Genomic DNA, 23478 nt, shown 5'->3' on the forward strand with positions numbered 1-23478 from the left:
CTATCTGTCCATCTACTACTAGTAGATACAGGGTACTCTGTAAGGATGTTGCGGCATCTGGAAGATTCCCTACAATTCCCGAGTATGAGGTAGCTATCAGCATCGCATGTTGCATACGTATATCTTTTCGACGGCGTTTGCCCTACATTCTAGGAGCGGGGTATACAATACGACTTATGATTTTCGAATCAATGGTTACGACTAGGAAGCATGAAGGCAGAGCATCAATGGACAACGAGAAGATCTCGCGGAAGAGCTTATGCTCCCGGCGGATTGCATGCATCAAACTAGATACTATGTGGTATTTAGAAAATTAACCATTATCGCCAATCCAAGTGGGTATTATGAGGTGAAATGTAAAAGGCCGGGATAATTAATGTGACTGCAACCAGGCGAATCGGCACATCAAACCCTGGTCGGCGTAGAAATCAATGCGAACGGCCGTAAAGATGGATGCTTGCATTTTCGTTTGAACAATGCGCATCCTTCCAGAAGATCGCTGAACTGCTCCAATGTACAAATGGGTAAAGATTGGCCCATGCCTTTGAGAGAATAAGAGGTATGATCATGGTCGCATAACTGATGTGACTACCGGGGCATCACCAACCCATTCATGGCTTTCAACTCCGCTAGCTGTGCTTTGAGAATATCATTGCCGCGCAATACTTCTTCCAACCAGTCAGCCGCCTGCGTGAGCATTGCGCTTTTGCTGAAGCCGCCGCCCTTTAGGCCGGGGACAAGGGTGCATAGATCATCGAACCCCTGCCTGATCAAGTTTCTTCGCTTTTGCTCTGAGAGTATATGATTGCTTCTCTTCTGTTCTTCGGTCAGATTCTCTCGTGCGGGCTTTGGACCTTGAGAAAGCCTTGGCTTCCGGACGGCGTCATGTGACATTCGTCTTGATGATGAAGCTTTGGACTTTTTCGATCGTGGCCTTGGACTCTCCTCGTCTGAGTTGTCGTCTTCTTCCTCCTTGACCAAAACTCTCTGCTTCTTTTTGGGTTGTGAGAGATCGTCCACGCTGTCTTTGAACTCTCTCCGCAAGTTGCTCAGTTGTCCAGCAGCATTTGTATCCGCCCATGTTGTATCATAGTTGCCGGTAATACGCACCGGGCTCGGCGCCCGAGTGTTTGCGGCACTGCTTTGAGCTTCGAGACATGCCAAATGACCGAGCAATTCTTTCGTGCGCTGTTCTTCACCTGGTTGGTCCGGCGGTGCAATGTATCCTTGATCTACAAAACTTTCATCGGAGCCCCAATGCAGTGGACGAACCTTGGCGGTTTGCTGTTGTTCGGGCGATATCGGTTCACGGACGTCAAACAGCATCTCGGAGGTATGGTACCCCTGGGGCACCCGAGGACGCGATGAGCTATTGGTCTGTTTCAAGGGCACATGACTCGTATGCGGATGGAATTTGCCGTGACTGGACATCCTGAGGTTGTTGAAATCTAGGTCGGGGGAAGGATATGAATGTGACCCTAAGTTGGTATTGAAATCGGTCCCATGCATCCCGTTGTGGTACAGCATGGAAGCAGCAGCAAATATATCTGAGTTTGCACCCAGGTTCCCCGGCATCACGTCCATGAGCGGCTTGTCTATGCTGCGATGAAAAACCGAGGGTTGTGATGAAAGAGAAGTCGTAGACCCTTCAAAAGTCGGGGGGAGGAGTTCGTCAGAAAAGTCGAAGTTGGTGGTGCCAAACGGCTTGTTTGATTGACTCTGCAACCAGAAGTCACTGGACAGTTGATTGGAATTCATCGTGGTGAAGAAGTTATCCAACATCAAGGATTCATCGTGGTCCAAAAGCGCCGGCCCGGGAGGTGGCGCAGGAGCTGGTTCGAATGGGGTATCTGTAGGAGAGAGAAAGGAATCTAGAGCCCCTCAACGTTAGGCAGAGCATGGCGGCAGTGAAGGAAGACACTTACAGCCAAAAGGGCCAGGCTGCGGGCTATTCTGGCCATTATGCGTTCCCGACCTATTTGGATCCATGACGAAGATGGTGGACGGGCGAGAGAAGGCAAGTAGGTGATATCGCAATAAACTCGACTAGCATGTGCTAGTCTTGAAACAGAGCAGCGCCGATAGACAGTGCCAACATGCCTTGGCCGGCAAAGCGGATGCAGGGAAAGAGATTAAGCCCTTTCAAAAATGCGATAAAAATGTGGTTTCAAAGTGTTCCAGCTATAGCATCCACCAGAAGACTGGAAGCTAGCTATACGGGGCGGTGGTTGCGGAGGGAAGTATCAACGGTACGGGCGAATGTCTGGAGGTCTAGGATACGAAACACCGTCAACAAGACCAAATTCACTTGACGGAAAAGGCATCCCCCACATTGAAACTGACAGATAGACGGGAGGGTTGACGGCAGAATCCGGGGATCATAGACGGTGGAGAGAGAGTAACCGTAGACAGACAGATCGATCGTAGCATTCAGTCAGTCACCACACAAGTTGCTCTCATCGCTGGGAGTCCGTCGGCCTTTTCAAGGCAATCACATGCAAAATTCTGGCGCTCCGGCGGAGGTCGCGTGACGTAAACCAATTACCACCAATACCGCCCATGGGGAGCAGCGCAACAGGGCAAGATCGTGTAATTTTTGGTTTCTGGACGGTATGAACCGGACCAATTTCCCAGTCCGGGGAGACTCGACCTTATCCGGCCCGATCGACTCCCATTTCTGGTGCCCATTCAATCTATCCACCATGCACCTCTCTCTGTCTGTCTGCTTTTTTTTGTTCCTTCCCTGCTGACAGGAATTCTTTTCCTTGATCATCCCTCATCAAGGCGAGCCGTAAAACTGCTCCGGCTCCTCCGATCTGCACGATTCGCTACCATTGTGTCTACTGGAGTCCATACTTTCTTGGCCCCATTACACGAGCTGGTTTCCCCAGGTGACGGTTAGCGGTTGGTTGATAAACCCCAAACTTCGGAGTGTGGCATAACGGGGGATCGTCGCCTTCCGCCTGGTCTGTAACCCCTGAACCACTCCTGTTAACGGGCGTTCCCCTCGTGTCTTGAACGACCGAGGTTGAATTTCTAATAGACTACTCTGTAATAGTACGTCGCACGGATCCACGGCCGATCCTACATACAAAAAGGGCTGTCCATCACGGAGCACGTACCACTCTGGGTAACCGCCGCGAAGCCAAGTGTTTGTGTTAGTTTCCTATTTTGTCAAGATCTTTAGGCCGGAAAGAAATGCCTGGACTCTAGTGCAGTATGTCCCGCCACAATTTCCCTTGATCTTCTGCAGGATTTCTTTATCTCTTTTTGTGGTCATGGTCTCGATTCTGTTAATCGGTGGTAGACTCCCAAGAAACAGTCTGACACCAGCAAATAGGTTGTTTCACAACGCAAATCGAGACTCCAATGGCACGGTCATGGACTAAATGAGTTGAGTGCACCATGGACTCTGCCACCATCATTCGCCAGCATCAGAGCAGTATCCGTGTTCTACGGCCGTAAGTATAGATCATACCCATTCTCGGCCACTTCTAGGTGACATCGAGCGCATCAATTACGGATCAGCTAGGCTACTTCAATACTGACCGTTACAGAATTCTACGTGCATACGCACTTGGTTATTTGTCTTCGACTACCCCTAGAGTAATAACCTGTCTACGGCGAATTCGGGGGCATGGATTAAGCTTCAGAGAGCAGCTCAAAGAGGTATGTTAATGTTACCCATCAGCATTGAGCCCACTGCATCTGTGCATCGTGCGTGATGCATATGCACACATGGAAACTCTCGCTGCCCTATCCCTTTACTTTCGGGATAAGGCCGGTGTACTCACTCTGGCTATGCAGTTGTTCGGCACATTGACAAGTACTCTGCGGCTTGATGCTTTTCCAACATTTTGCGCTGTTCTCGTAGGGGGCTCAACGGTCGTTCCTTCAATTCTCTTACGATGTCTTGCGCATCTAATTCGTAGGCTGGGTTTAAAACCCGGTCGTCCTAATGCATTGTTCCACATGCGACTGGCTAGATTTATTTCTGCGTTACTGTCCGCTTGGCTCAGCTTTAATCTTCTGAATCAGAGGCCTATCAGATTGCAGCGAGCTTACGAGTCTCAAGGTAGTACTGATTCAAAGAATGTTGCAGACCAGAGAAAGCTCGGGCCAGAGCCGCATAGCCAACCCCAGTTGGCAGGTAGAACCATGGACCTTACCCTTTTCAGCCTTACAAGAGCAGTCGATTTAATGGTCTACATGGGTTGGGCAAATTGGCGGCGATGGCGGAAGTCCAGAAATCAGTGGACTCTAGTCGAGCGTGTTGCTCCCCAGCTCGCAGATGCGGGTACGTTTGCTACAAGCGCCGCGATAGTGATGTGGGCATGGTTCTATATGCCTGAGAGGCTTCCGAAATCTTACGGTAAATGGATTGGGGAAGTAGCAAAGGTGGATGGCCGCCTGATCGAAGCACTTCGCCGTGCTAGGCGAGGTGTCTTTGTGTACGGGAAAGACACCGGGCAAGCACCACTACTTCAGTCGATGTGCAAAGATTATAATTGGCCCGTCGAATGGGGAGACCCTTCCAAGACCATCCCGATACCGTGTGAGATGGTCCACATGGGTAGTGGTCCTAGCTGTGAAAAGCATGCTCTGTCTCGATTTACTCGGACGTTCAAGTTCGCCTGTGCTACTTACATTCCTCTACAGATTATTTTTCGTCTGCGGTCACTGAAGTCCGTGGCATCCCTCAAACAGCCCATCTATGCTGCCTTGCGCTCATCTGCCTTTCTTGCATCTTTTGTGAGCTTGTTCTACTATTCCGTCTGTCTTGCAAGGACGAGGGTTGGCCCCAGAGTATTTCACCGTGGTACTGTAACTCCAATGATGTGGGATTCTGGGCTCTGCGTCAGTGCCGGATGCCTGATGTGCGGTTGGAGCATACTCGTGGAGAACGCACGGAAGCGACAGGAGATTTCACTGTTTGTGGCTCCCAGGGCTGCCGCAACTATTCTGCCAAGATACTACGAGAAACAGGTGAGCTCAGATAATTTGATATTACCCAGTAGTTGCGAGGCTTAGGGGCTGTCACACTCGTCCTGCCGCTCTCTGCGCCATTCCATTCTAGCTTCGTCGAACATTGTACCACTTTCTAACCGTTGTGGCTTATCTAGTATCAATACCGAGAACGCATAGCCTTTGCCGTCAGTGCCGCGATTCTTCTGACCTGTCTTCAAGAGAGGCCTGATATGGTTCGGGGCGTATTTGGTCGCATCGGTAGAAGCGTGTTGGCGTGATGGTGCATGAGCGAACGGCGTTTACGACCGGAGCTTGACTTATCCATAGACTCATTGTCGTCTCTTTCATCATTCTTCGTTGTAACCATACAGGGTATTATTGGCAGTTCTGATTTGTATTATTATACCATCATTATTCGTCGGTAAAGGAACGGGCAAAAGCGGGCAATCTGGACAGGTCCCTGTAGTTCTCTTTCTTTCTCTGAACGAAGCGACTGCACAAACAAAGGCTATTTTGGTAAAATGCAAATCCCCCGCCCAGATAAGATTATCTGATTCCATGTTCTTTTTCTGCGTCATCGTAGAGGCCCGTTATTGGGAAATCGGCACCCTAATTTTGGGAGAGCCCAAGAATAGAAACCTGGCGATCTCATTAGACCTTTAGGGTGTCTAGAACGTCATCTGAAACAGAAGAGAAATGTTTCAGTGTTAATTTCATGTTAGGGAGAGATCAACCATCTTAACTTCAGGTAGTTAGCAAGATAATGGTGTTGCTAAAAGGGCCAATTTGTAGGACTTCGCTTCCTTACATCGGATGTTCCCGCATTCAGTAGGTTTTGTCAACAAGCTCTCTCAGATTCAATCCCTTCGAATTACAACATTATGCTACAGTACTGAGGGCTATGAGTACTTTAATGCTCCTAGAGCTGCTATCAGTTGGCTGTGAGGCGCTCAGTCACTACCTCAATCGTGGATGAATTATTATATGGTCTGCCGCCTGTTTTAGTATCTACTAGTAAAGATATATATGATCAATGCTACAGTACCATTGAGGTTCTAACTATCTGGTTGTTCAGCCTCGTTCTTCCGGACTCCGATAATATATACGAAGAGGGTCTTGGAATAAATCAAGATGTTTCCTACATTACCCGCGTCTTTTAGACAGACTAAGCTTGTAGCCCTAACAAGATGAATGATGCTGCCGAATCTGGTCGTTTGGGATAAGATTTCCTAAAACAGATAAGACCCGGCTATCATCGGACGTGCAGGTAGAATAAGCGGTGGAAGAAGGCGGTGTATTACAACCGACAGAAAAGCATTGCCTGATTGTATCACGTGCCTCAGGTACCTTATCCCAATTGGAGTTCTAGATAGCATCTCTCCATATCTCCCCGCAGCACATATAATTATTGACAATGTTCTCCCGTCCGATCTCTTCATGGGGTCGGCTTCCTTGGTCGGGCCCCGGCCTCCGCTCGGCCTCAATCACAAACGCACGATGTGCTGAGTCTGGGAGGAGGTTCCTCACTCACAATTCATGTCTCCGGCAGAATATCAACGCACCGTTCAATACGCCACAGTCGCAAAAGCGCAATGCGTCAACGATGTATGTTGAAGGAGCGCAATGGTGTCTGCAGCTCATATCTAATAGGCTATAGGTACTATGCAGCCAGTTTGATTCTCGGAACAGTTGCGCTTGCCTATGGCTCCGTCCCTCTCTACAAAATGGTCCGACTAGCCTGCCCTCTAATTCTACTCTGCAACAAAGACTAATGACTCGGTTGATACAGATCTGCCAACAAACCGGCTGGAACGGTCAACCTGTACTCACTCACCGTGGAGGCGACAATGATACCTCTTCCCGCGTCACTCCGGTCACCGACTCCCGTCGTTTGAGAATCACTTTTAATGGATCAGTTTCGGATGTCCTGCCGTGGAAGTTTACACCGCAACAACGTGAAGTTCGAGTTCTTCCGGGCGAGACAGCGCTTGCATTCTTTACAGCGACGAACAAGGGTCCGACGGATATCATTGGTGTAGCGACGTACAGTGTCACTCCCGGACAAGTCGCTCCTTACTTCAGCAAGATTCAATGCTTCTGCTTCGATGAGCAGAAGCTGAATGCTGGAGAATCGGTTGACATGCCGGTATTCTTCTTTATCGACCCCGACTTTGTTAAAGACCCGGCAATGAAGGGCATTGACACTATTACGCTCTCATATACCTTTTTCAGTAAGATTCTACATATCAGATGAATGATGGGTATCTTGTGGCTAACCAACGTGAAACAGAGGCGCGATATGATGATAACGGTGTCTTGAAGCCATTGCCGTCGAGCTAATGGCATGGTCAATTGTTTTATACTGCATACCAGGAGTCAAGCGACTGGACACTCTACGACAACAGACTCACAGCAAGATGCTTTTTGGAACGTATATACCCGGAATCACCCTGGCCTTGTGACATCCAGCGGAATGTCCCTGAGACCTGGCTCGCTCCGATGTGTGACCATCCGAGCAAACTCGGAAGACCTATCTCTCCTCAGCAAGGGCCTTTTATGAACTCCTGAATCCTGATGGTCCAAAGCACCCCACCGACCATCCTTGTATCATAGATAGAGCATGTACATACAGAGACTTACTGAAGCTTTTGTATGAAATGGGCGGGGCACAAGTTTATGTATATTATTCAGGCGTTCAAACATGATATCTAAACAGCACTAAGAAACTATTGGCTTTCCCTCTTACCTCATTCATGATTTCTAGCGCTTTAAAAAGCTGCTTGACTATCATGACTTGTAGATCTGCAATGATTTTGTAGGGCTAAGCGTGATTGGTGAATCCGCTGCACAGTCAGCATAGCGCACGGACCGCCAATTAAGCTCGCGTGTCACGCCCGACGCGTCTGCCGCTCGGTCTGAGCTATCTATCGGCTTTGAAGGGAAAGCATACTTCTGAGCAAAGATCCAGGAGCCTCAAAACAGAAGATCGCACACACAGCTTTCACAATGGCCTTGCTAGTCGACAAATTGCGACCGCGTTCGCTAGATGCCCTCACATACCACCCCGAGCTTTCTGCGCGGCTGAAATCATTGGTAAGGAAACTCAAGTCCATACTATCCACCCGGACTTCAATTCTCACTGATATGTATATTTATAGGCGCAAAGCGGCGACTTCCCTCATCTGCTCATGTACGGACCTTCAGGCGCAGGCAAAAAGACACGAACAATCGCGACGCTCAAAGAATTGTACGGTTCCGGAGTCGAGAAGATTAAGATCGACGCCAGAGTCTTCCAAACGACGAGCAACCGCAAGCTCGAGTTCAACATAGTGTCTTCGGTTTATCACTTGGAGATTACGCCATCGGATGTCGGAAATTATGATCGTGTTGTGGTTCAAGAGCTGTTGAAGGAGATTGCGCAGACCCAGCAGGTCGATCTCTCGGCGAAACAGCGCTTCAAGGTCGTTGTCATCAACGAGGCTGATCATCTCTCCCGTGATGCGCAGGCGGCGCTGAGACGGACGATGGAGAAGTACAGTCCTAACTTGCGATTGATCCTGTTGGCCAATAGCACCTCGAATATCATTGCTCCTATCCGGTCTCGTACCCTGCTGGTCAGGGTTGCTGCTCCGAGTGAAGAGGATATTTGCACTGTTTTGAAGAACGCGGCTAAGAAGGAGGGATGGCCCGAGGCGAGTGGCTTGAATAAGAGGATAGCTAAGGAGAGTGGGCGGAATCTTCGTCGTGCGCTTCTTATGTTTGAGGCTATCTATGCTCAGAAGTAAGTCCACGCTTGGCTGTTTATTACAGTGCTAGGGCTAACGTGATTTGATTTCCAGTGAGAAAGTTACGGATAACACGCTGATTCCACCACCCGACTGGGAAGCTCTGATTGCGTTGACAGCCGAAGAGATTCTGGCAGAGCGGTCACCAGCTCGTCTGTTGCAAGTCCGCGCACGGTTATACGATCTTTTGACGCATTGCATACCGCCGACTACCATTATCAAGGTTCGATCAGTACGATTCAGGCGACGAGAACAGAAATGCTAATTGGGTCCTAGTCTCTGACATTCAACCTCATCACGAAGGTCGACGATGCTCTAAAGCCTGATGTCATCAGGTGGTCGGCGTTCTATGAGCACAGGATCACTCAAGGCAGCGTAAGAGCCTCTCATTTGCTATATGTATACTCAGGATACGTGACTAATATCCTTCGCAGAAAGTAATCTTCCACCTCGAAGCATTCGTTGCCAAGTTCATGCGCATATACGAAAGGTTCGACCACCCCACAATACTCCGCGCTGCTTGACTGTTTCGCTAACTTGGGTACAGCTATTTGATGGGCATGGAATTCTAAAATTACGAAGATAATTAATACCCAACGATTCCTAATGACTTCACTGTACACTACCGGGAACATGTCCGGCCTTTGACCTTTGCGACTCGTAGCCGAACCTACTTCAGTAATTCTGGCATGAATTACTTTTGTATCGTTAAAAAGTCCATAGCATTTACATCCTGCATAAAACTCATGGACACTAGAACCCTTATTTCAAGCTCATTGGCGATGTATGAAACTCCCAAATCTCATCCAACTACTCACATCCCACCCATACCTCAACCACCAACTACAACACCCTCGTATCCCGAAACCCAACCACATACATGTGACCAAGCATCAAATCAAACGAAAAACAGCCAGGAACGAAACACGAAGTGGGCGTTACTTCCCCACAGAACCTTGGTAGAGATGACATCTTGATAGTCTAGATGGGCTACTTAGTTAGTAGATAGACTACGTCATCATACCATGGATGATGATCCACCACAACCACAACCATATCCCCCGGTTTCTGGACACCCACATCTCTCAACCACTCTGAGAAACTACCTAACTCCTAAAATTACTATCTATTTACCATCGCATATCGTACATAAAGGAAAGCTACTTTGCATAATGTCTGGCACTAATCTCATGGATATCGAGCCTGGTGGTGAGAATACGCAGTATGTCTAGTTACTCGTCTGCTACATCGTGTTTGCTAGGGGATTGGGTCAAATGCTAATGGCTGTATGTGGGTAGGTATGAGTCCATTCGGTTGTTTACGGAGACACCGAAGAAGCAGACGGGGCAGTTGGGTGGTAAGTAACCTACATAATTTTTGCCTTGAATGGCTGGAGTGTTCGCAGAAGCTAAGTTGCTCATAGGCCACTCCCAACATACCATCAGCGAGATGAGGACTACACTTGGCGACGACCGGAATGGAAATGAGGACCAGTTTAGGGATACGCCCTTGGCACGACAGCTGGAAAAGGGCGAGGCTACGTCAGGTCTCACAGGAATCACGGATATAGGTAGGTACAGTATAGTTTGATATTTCGTTTTTCCTAACTCCGCATATTCATATGAAAAGAACATCGACACCTGCGACAAAGCGGGAAAGAAATATGAATAAAACATGACAGATAGAGTCTAGAAGCTGATGATGATGATAATGTACACAAGACCTGAAGCCCGAAACCCCAGAAGAGGGTGCTGCGCTGGCGGCGAAAATCAGGAGAGAACAAGGGTATGGACCTGGTTCGGGCGTCGGGGCTTAGATGTCATGACGTTGTGAATGAACCGGGGTGAATTGGCATGATTGAGAGATTTGGTTGAGACGGTGCGCTTTGAATTATTGGGAAGCAGAGGGACTGGAGGAGGATGAGGTCGAGGTCGGAGGGTTCGGTAGATCCTGAGTACCGAGAGCTGGGCTTCTGCGTGCGCGTTTGAGGCTCTCCAGAGTCACTCCATTGCCAAGTTTCGTCAGTCCAACGACCGGCGGGTCGCCCTTCTTCACAAATTCCCAGAGGCCTGCAGCAATTGTATAATTAGTTTACCATAAGTTGATAGTGAATATATATCATTAGGTGGATATATCGTACCGGGCAACTTGTGGCCGGCCAGACGGAAGGCCTCCCTGGCGACCTTCTCGTGCAGATCACCCTTGAGCTCGAAAACGATTCTGCTCACGCCAACCTTCGCCGTCCAATAGTCGAACTTTCCCTTACCCTTACCCATACGCTGTTCGTTACCCTTGGTGTAGACACCGATGTTTGCGCTCACGCGCTTGTACAATGTGTAGTTCATACCCCTCAGACGTCTCTTGATTGTATCCTCTGCAATCTTCAACGACGCAGCGGGCAACCGGCGGTCGTGGTCCTTCATCCGCAAGCCATAATCACCCCAGACGACGGTGGTACCGCGGGAGGAACCACCAGTTGCGACATGCGGGCGACCCTTGGGGGACTTGGATCTCTCGGCGAACTTGGGGGTAAGCCAATCAAGGGTAGGCGAAGTCGTCGAAAAGCATCGCGATAGAGGGAAGGCCGTGAATGGCGTCGACAGACCTACTGTACGGCATCGGAGTCAGGATATAAAAAACTTTTCTTGGGGAGGCTTGCGGGATTCTCACACGACGGCCGGAGGAAGGCCATCTGAGGCCCCGAGAACATCTTCAGCTGCGGACCCATTGTGTATCGTGGCAATCGGCCCTGCTTAGACTGAATGGGGGACCGGAAGGATGATGGATGGACCGCAGACTGACTTTCAGGCCATCGGCTTCACTCCAGCGCCGATTCCACTTCCCGAAAGGGAAGAAAGTGCTGCGCACGTGCCACACGCGTGCCACCCTTAGGTAAGCCAATTAAGTCACGTCTCCCGGAGAGCTCCAGGCAGCGCGTCGTGTTTCTTAGAAAGCTGCCTGTGGTGTGCTAGTTGGGTGTGCATCAGTGCATCGTTTCTCGGTCGCTTAAATATCCTGCACATCCATTGCACTCCGGGGCATGCTCGGTTGATCATCTGTCGCCATGCCTGCTGATATTCGGAGCTTTTTTGGCGGCAAGTCTAGTCAAGGCTCCAACCCATCTCCCGCGAAGGCCGCGCCAAAGAAAGAGGTATGTTGAGCTCCCTGTTGCGCATAAGAATTTGATATCGCATACGGTTCGCCGATAAATCTGCTGACACTAATTCCTAATCAGGAGCCTTCTACGAGAAAGAAGCGTAAGAGACCTGGCCATATGTCTGGACGCGGAATGTCTTATTGATGCGCATACAGGGACTAGAAAGGTGGTAGACGACAGTGATGAGGAAGAGGTTGTCGCTCCCAAATCTGCAAGCCCGAAGGTGAAGGCTCCGAGCAAGCCGTATGTCTGCCTCAATGCAACCCCACCCACTGTCGTTTACTGATGATGTACTTAGAAAGCCGGAAGTATCGAAGGGTGAACCAACAACATCGTCAGACTATTTCGCATCTAGCAAGAAGAGAGGCAGGCCTGCCAAGGAGACCAAGACATCTCAGCCTGCTGCCACCGACGAACCCGAAGCGAAGCCGTCTCCGAAACCGAAAAAGTCTACGAGCACCGAGAAACCTGCAGCAAGACCTCAGCGCGGTACACGAAAGGCTACCACAGTCGTCGACGACGACGAACTCGGTGGCGATGACATTCATGCGACAGAGTACAAGAAATCAGGCAAAGGTGATGATGATTATGTTGAGGAAGAGGACAAGGAGAGTGACAGTGACTTTGAAGAACTTGCGGTAAAGCCAGCCAGTGCTGCCTCTGGAAGACAGGGACGTGAGAAGCAGGCAGCCGCTGAATCGGATGAGGATGTGGTTATGGAGGACTTGCCCAAGCGACCTTCCAGAGCTGCCAAGTCAGCCGCCTCTCAGCCAGCGCGCAAACGCAAATCCGAAGTTTTCGATAAGGACGAGGACTACGACGTTAAAACTAGTCCTAAAAAGGTCACGCAAGCAAAGGCCGCTCCCCGTACCCCTAAGAAGCCAAGGGCATCTGCCAAAACCGATCGACCCGAAAGCAAGGAGATCCAGGATATATTCGACAGCATTCCTACGATCAGACCACCCTCTCCCCCGCGCCCGACTGGTGAAAAAGCCAAGTTTAACTTTGCTGCTCACGCACAGCGCTCGCGGTCACCAGTAGCTGGAGGGGCGGACATACCACAGGGAGCGGATAATTGTCTCGCAGGGCTCTCTTTCGTTTTTACTGGTGTCTTGGACACGCTCGGCCGCGACGAAGGGCAAAATCTGGTGAAGAAGTATGGCGGTAAAGTTACTGGGGCACCTAGTTCCAAAACTAGCTATGTTGTTCTGGGAGCGGACGCCGGACCTAAAAAGCTCGCAACAATCAAGCAGCACAATCTGAAGACAATCAACGAGGAGGGGCTTTTCGAGCTTATCCGGCGACTTCCAGCCAACGGTGGAGATGGGAAGGCAGCGGAGCAATATGAGGCGAAAAAGAAAGCAGAAGAAGAAAAGATTCGCGCGATGGCCGCTGAGATTGACCGCGAGGAGAAACGCAAGGCGACGGCCATGCGTAACGCCGCCCCTTCAGGACCTCAACCGCCGTCAAGTTCGCAAAGTACGACGCAAAGCACAAAGATTGACGACCGCCTGTGGACCACCAAATATGCGCCGACATCAATCAATATGATCTGTGGCAATAAAGGTGTTGTCGAGAAGCTACAGAATTGGCTTCGCGACTGGCACAAACATGCCAAGGCTGGATTCAACAAGCCAGGGAAGGATGGGTCAGGGATTTATCGCTCTGTCATGATTCACGGACCGCCTGGTATCGGCAAGACCACTGCAGCACACCTCGTGGCAAAGCTAGAAGGGTACGATGTCGTCGAGACAAATGCAAGTGACACAAGAAGCAAGAAACTCGTGGAAAATGGCCTTCTGGGTGTTTTGGACACGACCTCGCTGCAAGGCTATTTTTCGGGTGCCGGGAAGAAGGTGGAAAGTGCGAAGAAGAACTTGGTCCTCATCATGGATGAAGTTGACGGAATGTCCGCTGGTGATAGAGGTGGCGTGGGAGCCCTCGCCTCAATCGCCAAGAAGACTCACATCCCGCTGATTTTGATTTGTAACGAGCGAAGGCTCCCGAAAATGAAGCCTTTCGACCATGTCACATATGAGCTTCCGTTCAGACGGCCGACAGCCGAGCAGATCAGAGCCCGATTGTCGACTATCTGCTTCCGCGAGGGCTTGAGAATCCCGCCTCAGGTCCTGGACAGCCTAATTGAAGGAACCAATGCGGACATCCGGCAAGTGATCAACATGCTCTCAACCGTGAAATTAGACCAGTCAAACCTAGACTACGAAAAAGGCAAGGAAATGTCCAAAGCATGGGAAAAGCACATCGTGCTGAAGCCGTGGGATATCGTCGGCAAGATCCTCAGTGCGCAAATGTTCTCGCCAAGCTCCAAGGCTACTCTGAATGATAAGATCGAACTCTACTTCAATGATCACGAGTTCAGCCCCCTGATGCTTCAAGAGAATTACCTGAAAACACGTCCGGCGTTAGCTGGCGCGTATCATGGCAGAGAACAGAAGCTGAAGCAGCTTGAACTAATGGACAACGCCGCTTCAAGTATTAGTGATGGCGATCTCGTTGACAGGATGATCCATGGGACTCAGCAGCAATGGAGTCTAATGCCTACCCATGCGGTCTTCAGTTTTGTGCGACCGGCGAGCTTTACATACGGAAACATGATGGAGCGGCCCGGGTTTACTACTTGGCTGGGACAGAACAGTAAACAAGGTATGTGCGATCTGTTGGCTATTAAAACTTGCACCATTAACACCGATTGTAGGCAAGCTTTGGCGTTACATCAAAGAGATCCAGGGTCACATGCGTCTTCGCGCATCCGGAGATCGAGATGAGATTCGACAACAGTATATGCCGCTCCTCTGGGACAGGCTGGTCCGCCGATTAATGGTCGAAGGCAAGGACAGTGTCGATGATGTTATTGATTTCATGGACAGCTACTTCCTTACCCGCGAGGATTGGGATGCTTTGGTAGAACTTGGGCTTGGGCCTATGGATGAATCTAATGTGAAGTTGCAGACGCAAACGAAAGCAGCCTTTACGCGGACTTATAACCAGCGCTCTCACCCTCTTCCCTTCATTAAGGCCAGCAGTATTGTTGCCCCGAAGAAGATGCCGAAGGAGAAGCCTGACATTGAAGATGCCCTTGAAGAATCAGACGAGGAGGAGGTTATCGAAGACGATTCAAAGGACAACGACGAGAGCGAAGAGCTTGACTTGAAGAAGGACAAGTATGTTCGCGTGCCCAAGAAGGCTGCTGCAAAGGGTGGAGCGGGCAAAGGTAGAAAATCGAAGAAGGCAGCAGCGGGCGACGATGACTTTATCGACGATGAGGAAGAGAAACCCAAGAAGGCTCGAGGTCGAAAACCCAAGGCCAAATGATTCTAGATATCGGAAGAGCGACAAAGTCGTGACCTCCGTTTATGTTCATGTGTATCATCACTTTTGTTAGTTTAATGAGCGGGCTACTAGCGATGTCACCATCTGCAGTGGATGATTATTGTCGTTACACGATTGGCATCGCAATATCTTGGAACCAATCACTCCAATTGTACAGTGGACCAAATGACAGGATTCCAGGGAAGATGTGGTGATTTATTCGTGAAGGAGAGTGTGTTGCCTCGTATACTGGGTAATACCCCGCATCCATCCATCGCCGGGAACCAAGCATTGTACACTTGTAGGAACTTGTAGATATACTGAGCAAGATCAAACACTAAGCCATGCCCCCCGGTAGTCAAATTACCTTGCATAGACTAACTGCGTAAGGATATAAGGGAACCAACCCCTTGGGCCCGACAAAGGAGAGGTGGTGTCTGAGAAAGAAGTGCAGGCGGGAAAATGGCGGCGGTGCGGAGATCGGCCACGGGATCTCCAGGCCTTCAAGTCCCGCGACGGCTGAGCCTGCAGTGCTTTTGATCCCCACACAACCTCATCGCCGCAGGACGTCTTCCTCGTACCTTTGTTGCTTATCCCTCATTTCTTACGAACAGGCTGGTCCTGCTTTAAACATCATACGGTCGCTCTCTTTTCCTACTTCTTCTTCAGCCTGCCCCAGTGCAGTGCATCCATCCATTTCCCCTTGTTGCACCAGCCCGGAGATCATGCCCCCTCGAACCCCGACAGCGGTTTCGCTTCTCCTGGCGTAAATGGTCGTTCTTCGTGATTGCGACGAGGTTTACTCTATCTCTATCTCTTTCTACTCATCTCTTTTCTTGCAGCGATTGCAACCATGTCTCTTCTCCACAATGAAGAGTAGGTGTCTGACCCCGCGACCATTTCGCGTGCTCCCTCCCCTCATCTACCCCCGGGAATCGCACACGTGCATTGTTGAGGCAGTGACTAACTCAAACCCAGTTTCACAATTTGGCAGTTGCGCACCTCCTATCTGTCGACTATTAAGGATGGCATAGGCGATAGGCTTATCAACGTGAACAACACCGTGCTCAACACGCCAGGATTCCGTGCGGCTGGCTGGTCTTCGGCTTCTACAAACCCCAATACGCAGAGCGCGGCTGCCCACATTAAGCGTACCAATTCGCCTCCGATCCCCACTACAACGGCGGTTACCTCGGAATATTACCAGCTGGGGGTGGCCCGAGACGATGCGCAGAGATTCGGCCTGGTGGATGAAGGCGACGATGACGAAGGAGGAATGGTGACTGGGAAGACCAACACGGAATTGATTGGGCGTCGAAACCGCGGGAAACGGGTCCACCGAAGGGAACGACAGCAGCATGAGCAACAGAAGCACAGGGAAGCGGAGGAAGATGACAGTAGTGACCTGAGTGATGAGAGCGACGATGACGGGGACAGTGCTCGAAGGTGAGTCGATTGGCTCCAGGGATGCAGAGGATTCGCCGATGCAGTTTTATGCTTACAAGTCACAGCGCTGCGAACCAGATCAAGTTTACGAAGATGCCCATACGGACAAGAGCCGGTTCCTCACCCATACGCTCATTAGATCGCCAGGAAAGCCCACAGGTCATGGTCACGTCTCCATCACATCCGACAATGGGTACCCATTACCGTACGGGCTCGCTGGGTACAGCTGTCAGTAGCATAAACGAGCGGCCGCGGCGCGATACTACGACTACCGCTAGCAGTGACATATCTTCGGACAATGATCTGGATGCATCCGCCTTCAAGAGACGCCAGATCTCCTTCTCTGGTCATGACCAGGTTATAGAACCTGCGAGAAAGAGGAACGGGCCCCCGGGCCTTCGGGACCTCGAAGAACTCCATGAGCAGGCCGAGGATTCGGGCGCCGAATCTGTCGGTTCGGCCATGTCATCTGACTTTGACGCAACAGCGGGTTCCGCCTCACTACTAGCAGGTGTTGGGATCACTGGTAGCTTGGATTCATCCTCACCAGTTGCCCTAATGCACAAGTTGCAGAATGGCACTGGGTCACAGACGGCATCCCCGAGGAAGCCTAGAGGCCCAGCGCCTGAGTTACAAGATTTGCCCCCTCCGCGCCCAATTAGCACTGTTCAGCCAGTAAGTTTGCTTTCGAAGGCACTTAATGCGCGCAAGAAGGCGCCGACAAACCCGGTGGAGAAGTTCGCGGTGCTTTCAGGCAGGGGCTTGACCGATGTCCTGAACATCAAACTTTACCTGCCATTCTCCGCCGATCCCGACGAGCCACTCGACCTGCCAATTGCGCGCGAGTCCAAACTTGCAGAGCAGCCTGCACCGGTAACAGTTGTTGAAGCAATCGGTCTAGCTCTTTGGAGATACAGCGAAGAAGGCCGCGAGCCGGCTGTTGACCGCAGCAAGCTTACCGTGAACATGTGGACGCTGCGAATGGTGGAAGATGGCGAAGTTGAATATGACTTTCCCGCCTTGGGTCGAACATCGCCTATTGCCGACTTCACCTCGAATAACAACCGGGCAGCTGGTCGACGGACCCGGGGGAAACAGTATGACGAGTTTGCACTTGTCGAAGCATCGAAAGCGGAATTTGAAGAAAACGAGCGCCAGTTCCCCCAGTTCAGCCAGACAGCTGCTTCTGAGGATAGCGCAGAGGCACCCGCACCGACTACTGCCCCGACAAGTCAGCCGGGTCCGCAAAGCAAGGCACCTCGTCCGAACCCCATACTGGGACAACCCTTCTCGTCGGCTCTGAATGACAATACACTGACTCCCGCGGATCGGCCTGCCGTGCCAACGTCCCATGCCACACCTCGCCTGGGCGTCTCGAAGACGCTGAAAATTCGGTTCATCAATGTGGAAGCGTCCACCCAGGTGACCACGCTCAACACGTCTACAGACAGCTACATCGCCGAGATCCTCGACTCAGTGTGCAAGCGATGGGGCCTGGACAAGGGAAATTATCTACTGAAGGTGATGGGCTCCAATACGATCGCCCCGTTAGACCGAACCGTGGAAGCCTTGGGCAATATCACAGAGCTGGACCTGGTGCGCCGACGATTCGGGCCGCAGTCGCTGACGGGCTCTCCCGGTAGCTCATCACCGAATGCGCCGCTCCTCATCGACAGCAACAGCGCGCCCAGCAAGAAGGGGAAGAAGAGCGGACAGCGCATGCTGCACCCGCTCACGCAGAAGCAAGATCTCATTGGAGGGTACTACCGGCGGTACTACGTCTGGCGCAAACAATCCATGGGCTTTACGCAATCCAACCACCGGATCCTGACGTTTGACAACGACTACATGCATATCATGCCCGCGGACACGGGCAAGACGGCGTCGGACACCAAGACGCGGTCGATCAGCTTCAACGATGTCGTGGGATGCAAGGTGAGCCGGCGACACCCGAAGAACTTCCGGGTGGTGGTGTTGCGCGGCAATGATGCCAACGAGCAGAAGCGGTATGATTTCGAGGCGCGCAATGCGCTCGAAGCGGTGGAAATTGTGGACGAGATTAAGAAGAACATGGCGCATTATCGCATTTGAGGACGCATTGCTATCAATATTTGTGCTTGTCTGTTTTATGAGATCTTGAGAGGTGGAGGAGAGCCCTTCGAATTCTTTGGAGGGGGCGGCGTTGCGCGATCTTTGCTTAGTAGGTAGGAGTACATAAGGGCAGGACAGCTTTTCGGTTGGATTTGAAGTTTGCAGCAGCATGGAGCTAGGCTACGAGGGAATTCACACCAATTGGAACAAATTTATTTCACGACTCATGAGGATAACAAACAGTACCTGTAGAGGATGGTGTCCGTGCGATTTCGTTCGTAGTGTGTATTACGATGATTGCTGTGTAGATAACCCCGTCCAGAATTGTTAAACCCAGTTAAGCCAAGTGGATGCAAGCGTCGAGGTCACTCCAAACCCTACCACTATCTAGATAGTGTAGTAGAGTACTAGTAAAAGTCTCCCGACCAACCAGGAGGCCGGCGGACGGGGGAAATTTGTGGCCGGCCAGGGGGGCAGCTTGATTGGCTTTGGAGGCTCGACTTGAAAGGCAGCCCAAATCCCCCGAAGGCGGGGCGGTTTCCACTCGATGGTCTTTTTTGGGGATCCACCGGGGCGGTGATGAAGTCATCTTCAGCGGTAAGTTAGTTAGTAGTTAGTTAGTTAGTAGTTAACAAACTTAGTGTTAGTTGGTTGATTGATGGATTGACAAGGCAACCTGAGCTGGCAGCTGCCAGCTGCCAGCTGCCCAACATGCGTGTAGCGACAGCCTGTCTAAATAGTATACCGCAGTTAGATGGTAGCCATGACAACACGAGGTGAGCAAGTAGTGTACCAGCCGTTTCATCAGTCCAGTTCTGACACTAAAGTAAGTAAACTAAGAGACTTCTCGTTTCGGAAATTCAAGCCACGATCTGAAAACAGTCTCGATGATGACCTCATCGGGGCAAATCCGAACCCGGAAATTGGGGAAGGGAACATGGATCTCGATAAGCGAAAAAGACAAGAATGCATCATTGATGATAATGTAGCAACTGAAGGGAGGGACCATGGATCGAGATGGTGAGATCGGCTGGACCCGGTGGGGGATTTGTGTTCTGTTTTGCCATAAGCAGGAGAGATGGTTGTACTTGTTGTAACTTTGGTATCTGGGGAAGTGAATGAGACTGGCTGGGGCTCCCCGTGTCATGATGGTTTTATGGTACTGGTGCCACTCGCCCGATGCGACTACTTTCTGACTGCTGTGAGGAAAGTAAGTTGTTTCTGTGTCTGTGTGGGAAAACACCGGCCCAGACAAAGTATGTTTTAGCGTTGGGGTGGAGTCGACAAGTGGTGATGCCGATGGAGATAGCATAGCAGCATACGGAGCTTCTTCCACTTTGGCCGACCGCTTCCAGACGGAGAGTGCGAGTGAGGGTGTTATTATCAAGTTGCCTTTGGGCGTGGAGAAGGATTGTTTTGGTTAACTAAGTCAAGCTGTAACCTTGAATAAGCGCATTTGGAATAGAAGAGTACTATGTTTAGTTGATAGTTAGTTAATGGTAAGGCAGCTGACTGACTGAATTGAATGACTCTGTCTCTCTCTCGTTCTCTTTCTCTCTCTCTCCGCTAAGCCCAATTCATGCGGATTCACGCCAATCCAACCCCGCCTCTTCTCCCTTTGCTTGTCCTTTTTCCACACTCTCTCCATCAAACTAATCAGAAAATAATCATAGTGAAAATAGGGATAATTGTTGACGGTGCTTGTGCTCGTAGTTTTTTTTTTTCAAGCTAGTTGTTTAGTAGTTGTAGTGCTGTTGGTCACTGCTGCATCTGCTGCATCTCTTCCCTCCGTCTCTCTCTCTTCTCCTCTTTCTCTGCTCTCTCTTCCTTCCCCTCACATCAGCATCAGCATCATTGATCCTCCCGCACACCAGCCATATACTATTCTCTCCCCCCGTCCAACCTACCCTCCAAGGGAATCCCACACCTTCATCCGGACATCCTCACGGTTGTCCGTTTATTCAATTGAGTTTCCGTTGACCGCCGTTCGGGACCAGTGTTCTGTTTGGTGGCTCCGCTGTATCCGCGCCCGAACCCGTCCCAAGAGAAAAAGCTCGCCGCTTTCCCTCGAGATTATTATTGTGTTGCTTCCCTTTCCCACCTTGAACCCCCCCCTCTCTGAGAGCATCTCTTAAAGAGGGGTCGCCGTTGATCTGCTATCGCACGCCCATTTTTATTCTCCCTTTTTTCCCCACGTGGATTACCATCCTGGGCTTGATCATTTATTCTCACTGCTTACAGCAGCGTGTTCTCCATGCCTAGTTTAGGAGGTTTGCTGAAGAAACGGCGAACGAAAGATTCGCAGACCCTCTCCAAAGAGCTCGAAGCCGGTTCGGCCCAGACGCAGACGTCACCAAACGCTGCCGAAGACCACCACAACCACAACCACCACCACCACCACCTCTTCCACCACCATCATCAACCCCAACCCGCCACCAATTCTGGCTCTGCTTCGAACACTCCCTCTCAGCCTCAAAATTCCGTTCCTCAACAGCCCAATCGGTCTTCCGGTGCAGACAAATCCTCCGACGGTCAGGTAGCCTCCATGCAATCCGCTGTGACGCAAGCCTCGCCGTCTGCTCATCATACCGCTGGCCTCCCGCAGCCCAATGCCAATGCGGCTAGTATACAGAATATAATTCACCCCTCCCAGCAAGGCGCCATGCATTCGGCTTCCAGTGGTCATGCGCAGTCTCACCACGCCGCTCGCAGTGACGCCCGCACCACCAAAGGGAAATATTCCTTGGATGACTTCACCCTGCAGCGCACCCTGGGTACCGGTAGCTTCGGTCGCGTGCACTTGGTGCAGTCCAAGCACAACCATCGCTTCTACGCCGTCAAGGTGTTGAAGAAGGCGCAAGTGGTCAAGATGAAGCAGATTGAGCACACCAACGATGAGCGCCGAATGCTGAACCGTGTCAGACATCCATTCCTAATCACATTATGGGGCACATGGCAGGATTCCCGGAACTTGTACATGGTCATGGACTTCGTAGAGGGTGGTGAACTCTTCAGCCTGCTCCGCAAGTCACAGGTGGGTTATTTCTGACTTGGCCCGCCCGCCCGACCAAACGTAAAGCTGATGTCTGGTACCTCTTCTCATGTAGCGGTTCCCCAACCCCGTCGCCAAGTTCTATGCGGCGGAAGTCACTCTTGCCCTCGAGTACCTCCATATGCAGAACATCATCTATCGGGATCTCAAGCCCGAGAACTTACTGCTAGACCGACACGGCCATCTGAAGATCACCGATTTCGGTTTTGCCAAGGAGGTGCCTGACATCACATGGACCCTTTGCGGTACACCCGATTACCTCGCCCCGGAGGTGGTTTCCTCCAAGGGCTATAACAAGTCGGTGGACTGGTAAGGGTTGCCATTCTTGATGTTTCATGCCCCTTGGGCGCAGTTACTGACAACGTTGAAGGTGGTCCCTGGGTATCTTGATCTTTGAAATGCTGTGTGGTTTCACGCCCTTCTGGGACAGTGGCTCCCCAGTCAAGATCTACGAGAATATTCTGCGTGGCAGGGTAAAATACCCGCCCTACTTGCACCCAGATGCCGTGGATTTGCTGTCGCAACTCATCACGGCTGACCTGACTAAACGTCTTGGAAACCTCCATGGCGGCTCGGATGATGTCAAGAATCATCCTTGGTTTGCCGAGGTTACCTGGGACCGTTTGGCCCGCAAGGATATCGACGCTCCTTACGTGCCTCCTATCCGCGGTGGCCAAGGAGATGCGAGTCAGTACGACCGCTATCCGGAAGAAACTGAACAGTATGGCATGGCTGGTGAAGACCCGTATGTGCTCTATCTTTCCTAACCACCTCCGATGGCGTGTAATGATCCCATTAATTAACGATTCTCTCCCTGCAGACACGGCCATTTGTTCCCGGACTTTTAGTGTGTGCTATGAGTTATGATGGAATGATTGTCTCGCTATGGAGATGGCATTGTGCCATCTGATGACCCAGCGAGCCCTGTAAGACAGGACTATCCACGCTAATCCTTTCCCTCGGCGCTACCAATGGTAGCAATCACTTCACCACCATTCGTTCATTTCCCCCCCGACGTCGGTTTGTCTTCGTTATTTGATCGCTGGCCGACTTGCTTTTCGGCTGCCTTTGACGTAGAGCATATATTAAAGGGCTCTGTCATTCTCGGCGTATGCCTTTCACCATCTCTCAAGTATACGCTCTGGTTTGATCTATTTGCTTTTACCGGTTTTCGGAATGTTGGTGGTCTGCATATGAGCTTATCCTTATATCAGCTCTGGGAAGATCTGATGACTGGATGATCCCCCGTGATCTTCTCTAGGTGGGCATTGTCTATATCTTTTCGCGTTATGCCAGGCGGGAGGGTGTTTGCGGTGGTGTTTGTGCCGGAAGCTTTGGAGGTTCCTCGTGTTTATGCCGACCGTTGACTGGTGAATGGTCACCAGCGGCACCCGTTTCTTTCTTCCATTTCTCCTGCTTATTCTATAGTCATGTTGTGCAAATACTGGGGAGCTACTCTGGGACATTCATGATGTCATCTGTCCTTTTATCCTTTTTCCTGTCCCTGTTGGAGGCAGTTGTATAATGTACATATTTGATTTGGCCAATGCAATAAAAGTAGTCTTGGATATGTGGACGCTGGTCCCAACTGTATCATAAGCATAGCCCTCTCATCCAAGGCTCTGTCTTTTCAAAACGCCACCGGCAGC

The 23478-nt window shown here is 50.8% G+C and overlaps 9 protein-coding genes across 9 annotated transcripts; 6 read left to right on the top strand and 3 right to left on the bottom strand.

Moving 5' to 3' along the window:
* Positions 1 to 229: 229 nt before the first annotated feature.
* Positions 230 to 2438, bottom strand: ASPBRDRAFT_72311 (basic helix-loop-helix domain-containing protein). The gene is made up of 2 exons (XM_067629162.1): positions 1926 to 2438; positions 230 to 1871 (listed from the first exon to the last, which is right to left on the bottom strand). Exons 1-2 carry the CDS (start codon positions 1987 to 1989, stop codon positions 589 to 591), a joined length of 1347 nt encoding a protein of 448 aa, XP_067483579.1. The 5' UTR covers positions 1990 to 2438; the 3' UTR covers positions 230 to 588.
* Positions 2439 to 3199: 761 nt separating this feature from the next.
* ASPBRDRAFT_170181 (uncharacterized protein) lies at positions 3200 to 5503 on the top strand. Its single transcript, XM_067619675.1, has 4 exons — positions 3200 to 3461; positions 3558 to 3669; positions 3808 to 4986; positions 5124 to 5503. The coding sequence occupies exons 1-4, from the start codon at positions 3406 to 3408 to the stop codon at positions 5244 to 5246; spliced, it is 1470 nt and encodes a 489-aa protein (XP_067483580.1). The 5' UTR covers positions 3200 to 3405; the 3' UTR covers positions 5247 to 5503.
* An 855-nt stretch (positions 5504 to 6358) lies between these two features.
* Positions 6359 to 9537, top strand: ASPBRDRAFT_72313 (uncharacterized protein). Its single transcript, XM_067629163.1, has 9 exons — positions 6359 to 6573; positions 6626 to 6695; positions 6758 to 7199; positions 7988 to 8061; positions 8127 to 8749; positions 8808 to 8976; positions 9030 to 9128; positions 9188 to 9243; positions 9301 to 9537. Exons 1-9 carry the CDS (start codon positions 6383 to 6385, stop codon positions 9323 to 9325), a joined length of 1749 nt encoding a protein of 582 aa, XP_067483581.1. The 5' UTR covers positions 6359 to 6382; the 3' UTR covers positions 9326 to 9537.
* A 388-nt stretch (positions 9538 to 9925) lies between these two features.
* On the top strand, positions 9926 to 10569 carry ASPBRDRAFT_192484 (uncharacterized protein; the record flags this gene model as incomplete). Its single annotated transcript, XM_067620489.1, has 4 exons — positions 9926 to 9975; positions 10052 to 10110; positions 10177 to 10323; positions 10475 to 10569. 4 exons carry the CDS (start codon positions 9926 to 9928, stop codon positions 10567 to 10569), a joined length of 351 nt encoding a protein of 116 aa, XP_067483582.1.
* On the bottom strand, positions 10270 to 11481 carry ASPBRDRAFT_62529 (mitochondrial 54S ribosomal protein uL16m; the record flags this gene model as incomplete). Its single annotated transcript, XM_067628378.1, has 3 exons — positions 10270 to 10822; positions 10894 to 11361; positions 11424 to 11481. The coding sequence occupies 3 exons, from the start codon at positions 11479 to 11481 to the stop codon at positions 10644 to 10646; spliced, it is 705 nt and encodes a 234-aa protein (XP_067483583.1). The 3' UTR covers positions 10270 to 10643.
* Positions 11482 to 11817: 336 nt separating this feature from the next.
* Positions 11818 to 15243, top strand: ASPBRDRAFT_116964 (replication factor C subunit 1; the record flags this gene model as incomplete). Its single annotated transcript, XM_067617038.1, has 5 exons — positions 11818 to 11904; positions 11989 to 12010; positions 12066 to 12153; positions 12209 to 14574; positions 14627 to 15243. 5 exons carry the CDS (start codon positions 11818 to 11820, stop codon positions 15241 to 15243), a joined length of 3180 nt encoding a protein of 1059 aa, XP_067483584.1.
* Positions 15244 to 15854: 611 nt separating this feature from the next.
* On the top strand, positions 15855 to 18862 carry ASPBRDRAFT_405571 (Sin1 family protein). The gene is made up of 3 exons (XM_067624377.1): positions 15855 to 16116; positions 16219 to 16686; positions 16746 to 18862. Exons 1-3 carry the CDS (start codon positions 16094 to 16096, stop codon positions 18775 to 18777), a joined length of 2523 nt encoding a protein of 840 aa, XP_067483585.1. The 5' UTR covers positions 15855 to 16093; the 3' UTR covers positions 18778 to 18862.
* A 498-nt stretch (positions 18863 to 19360) lies between these two features.
* ASPBRDRAFT_405501 (uncharacterized protein) lies at positions 19361 to 20178 on the bottom strand. Its single transcript, XM_067624375.1, has one exon. It carries the CDS (start codon positions 20087 to 20089, stop codon positions 19613 to 19615), a length of 477 nt encoding a protein of 158 aa, XP_067483586.1. The 5' UTR covers positions 20090 to 20178; the 3' UTR covers positions 19361 to 19612.
* A 550-nt stretch (positions 20179 to 20728) lies between these two features.
* pkaC (cAMP-dependent protein kinase catalytic subunit pkaC) lies at positions 20729 to 22856 on the top strand. The gene is made up of 4 exons (XM_067624378.1): positions 20729 to 21811; positions 21885 to 22138; positions 22200 to 22574; positions 22650 to 22856. Exons 1-4 carry the CDS (start codon positions 21032 to 21034, stop codon positions 22675 to 22677), a joined length of 1437 nt encoding a protein of 478 aa, XP_067483587.1. The 5' UTR covers positions 20729 to 21031; the 3' UTR covers positions 22678 to 22856.
* Positions 22857 to 23478: the final 622 nt, after the last annotated feature.

This window comes from Aspergillus brasiliensis, assembly GCF_001889945.1.
Source record: "Aspergillus brasiliensis CBS 101740 unplaced genomic scaffold ASPBRscaffold_2, whole genome shotgun sequence".
Lineage (NCBI taxonomy): Eukaryota > Fungi > Ascomycota > Eurotiomycetes > Eurotiales > Aspergillaceae > Aspergillus > Aspergillus brasiliensis.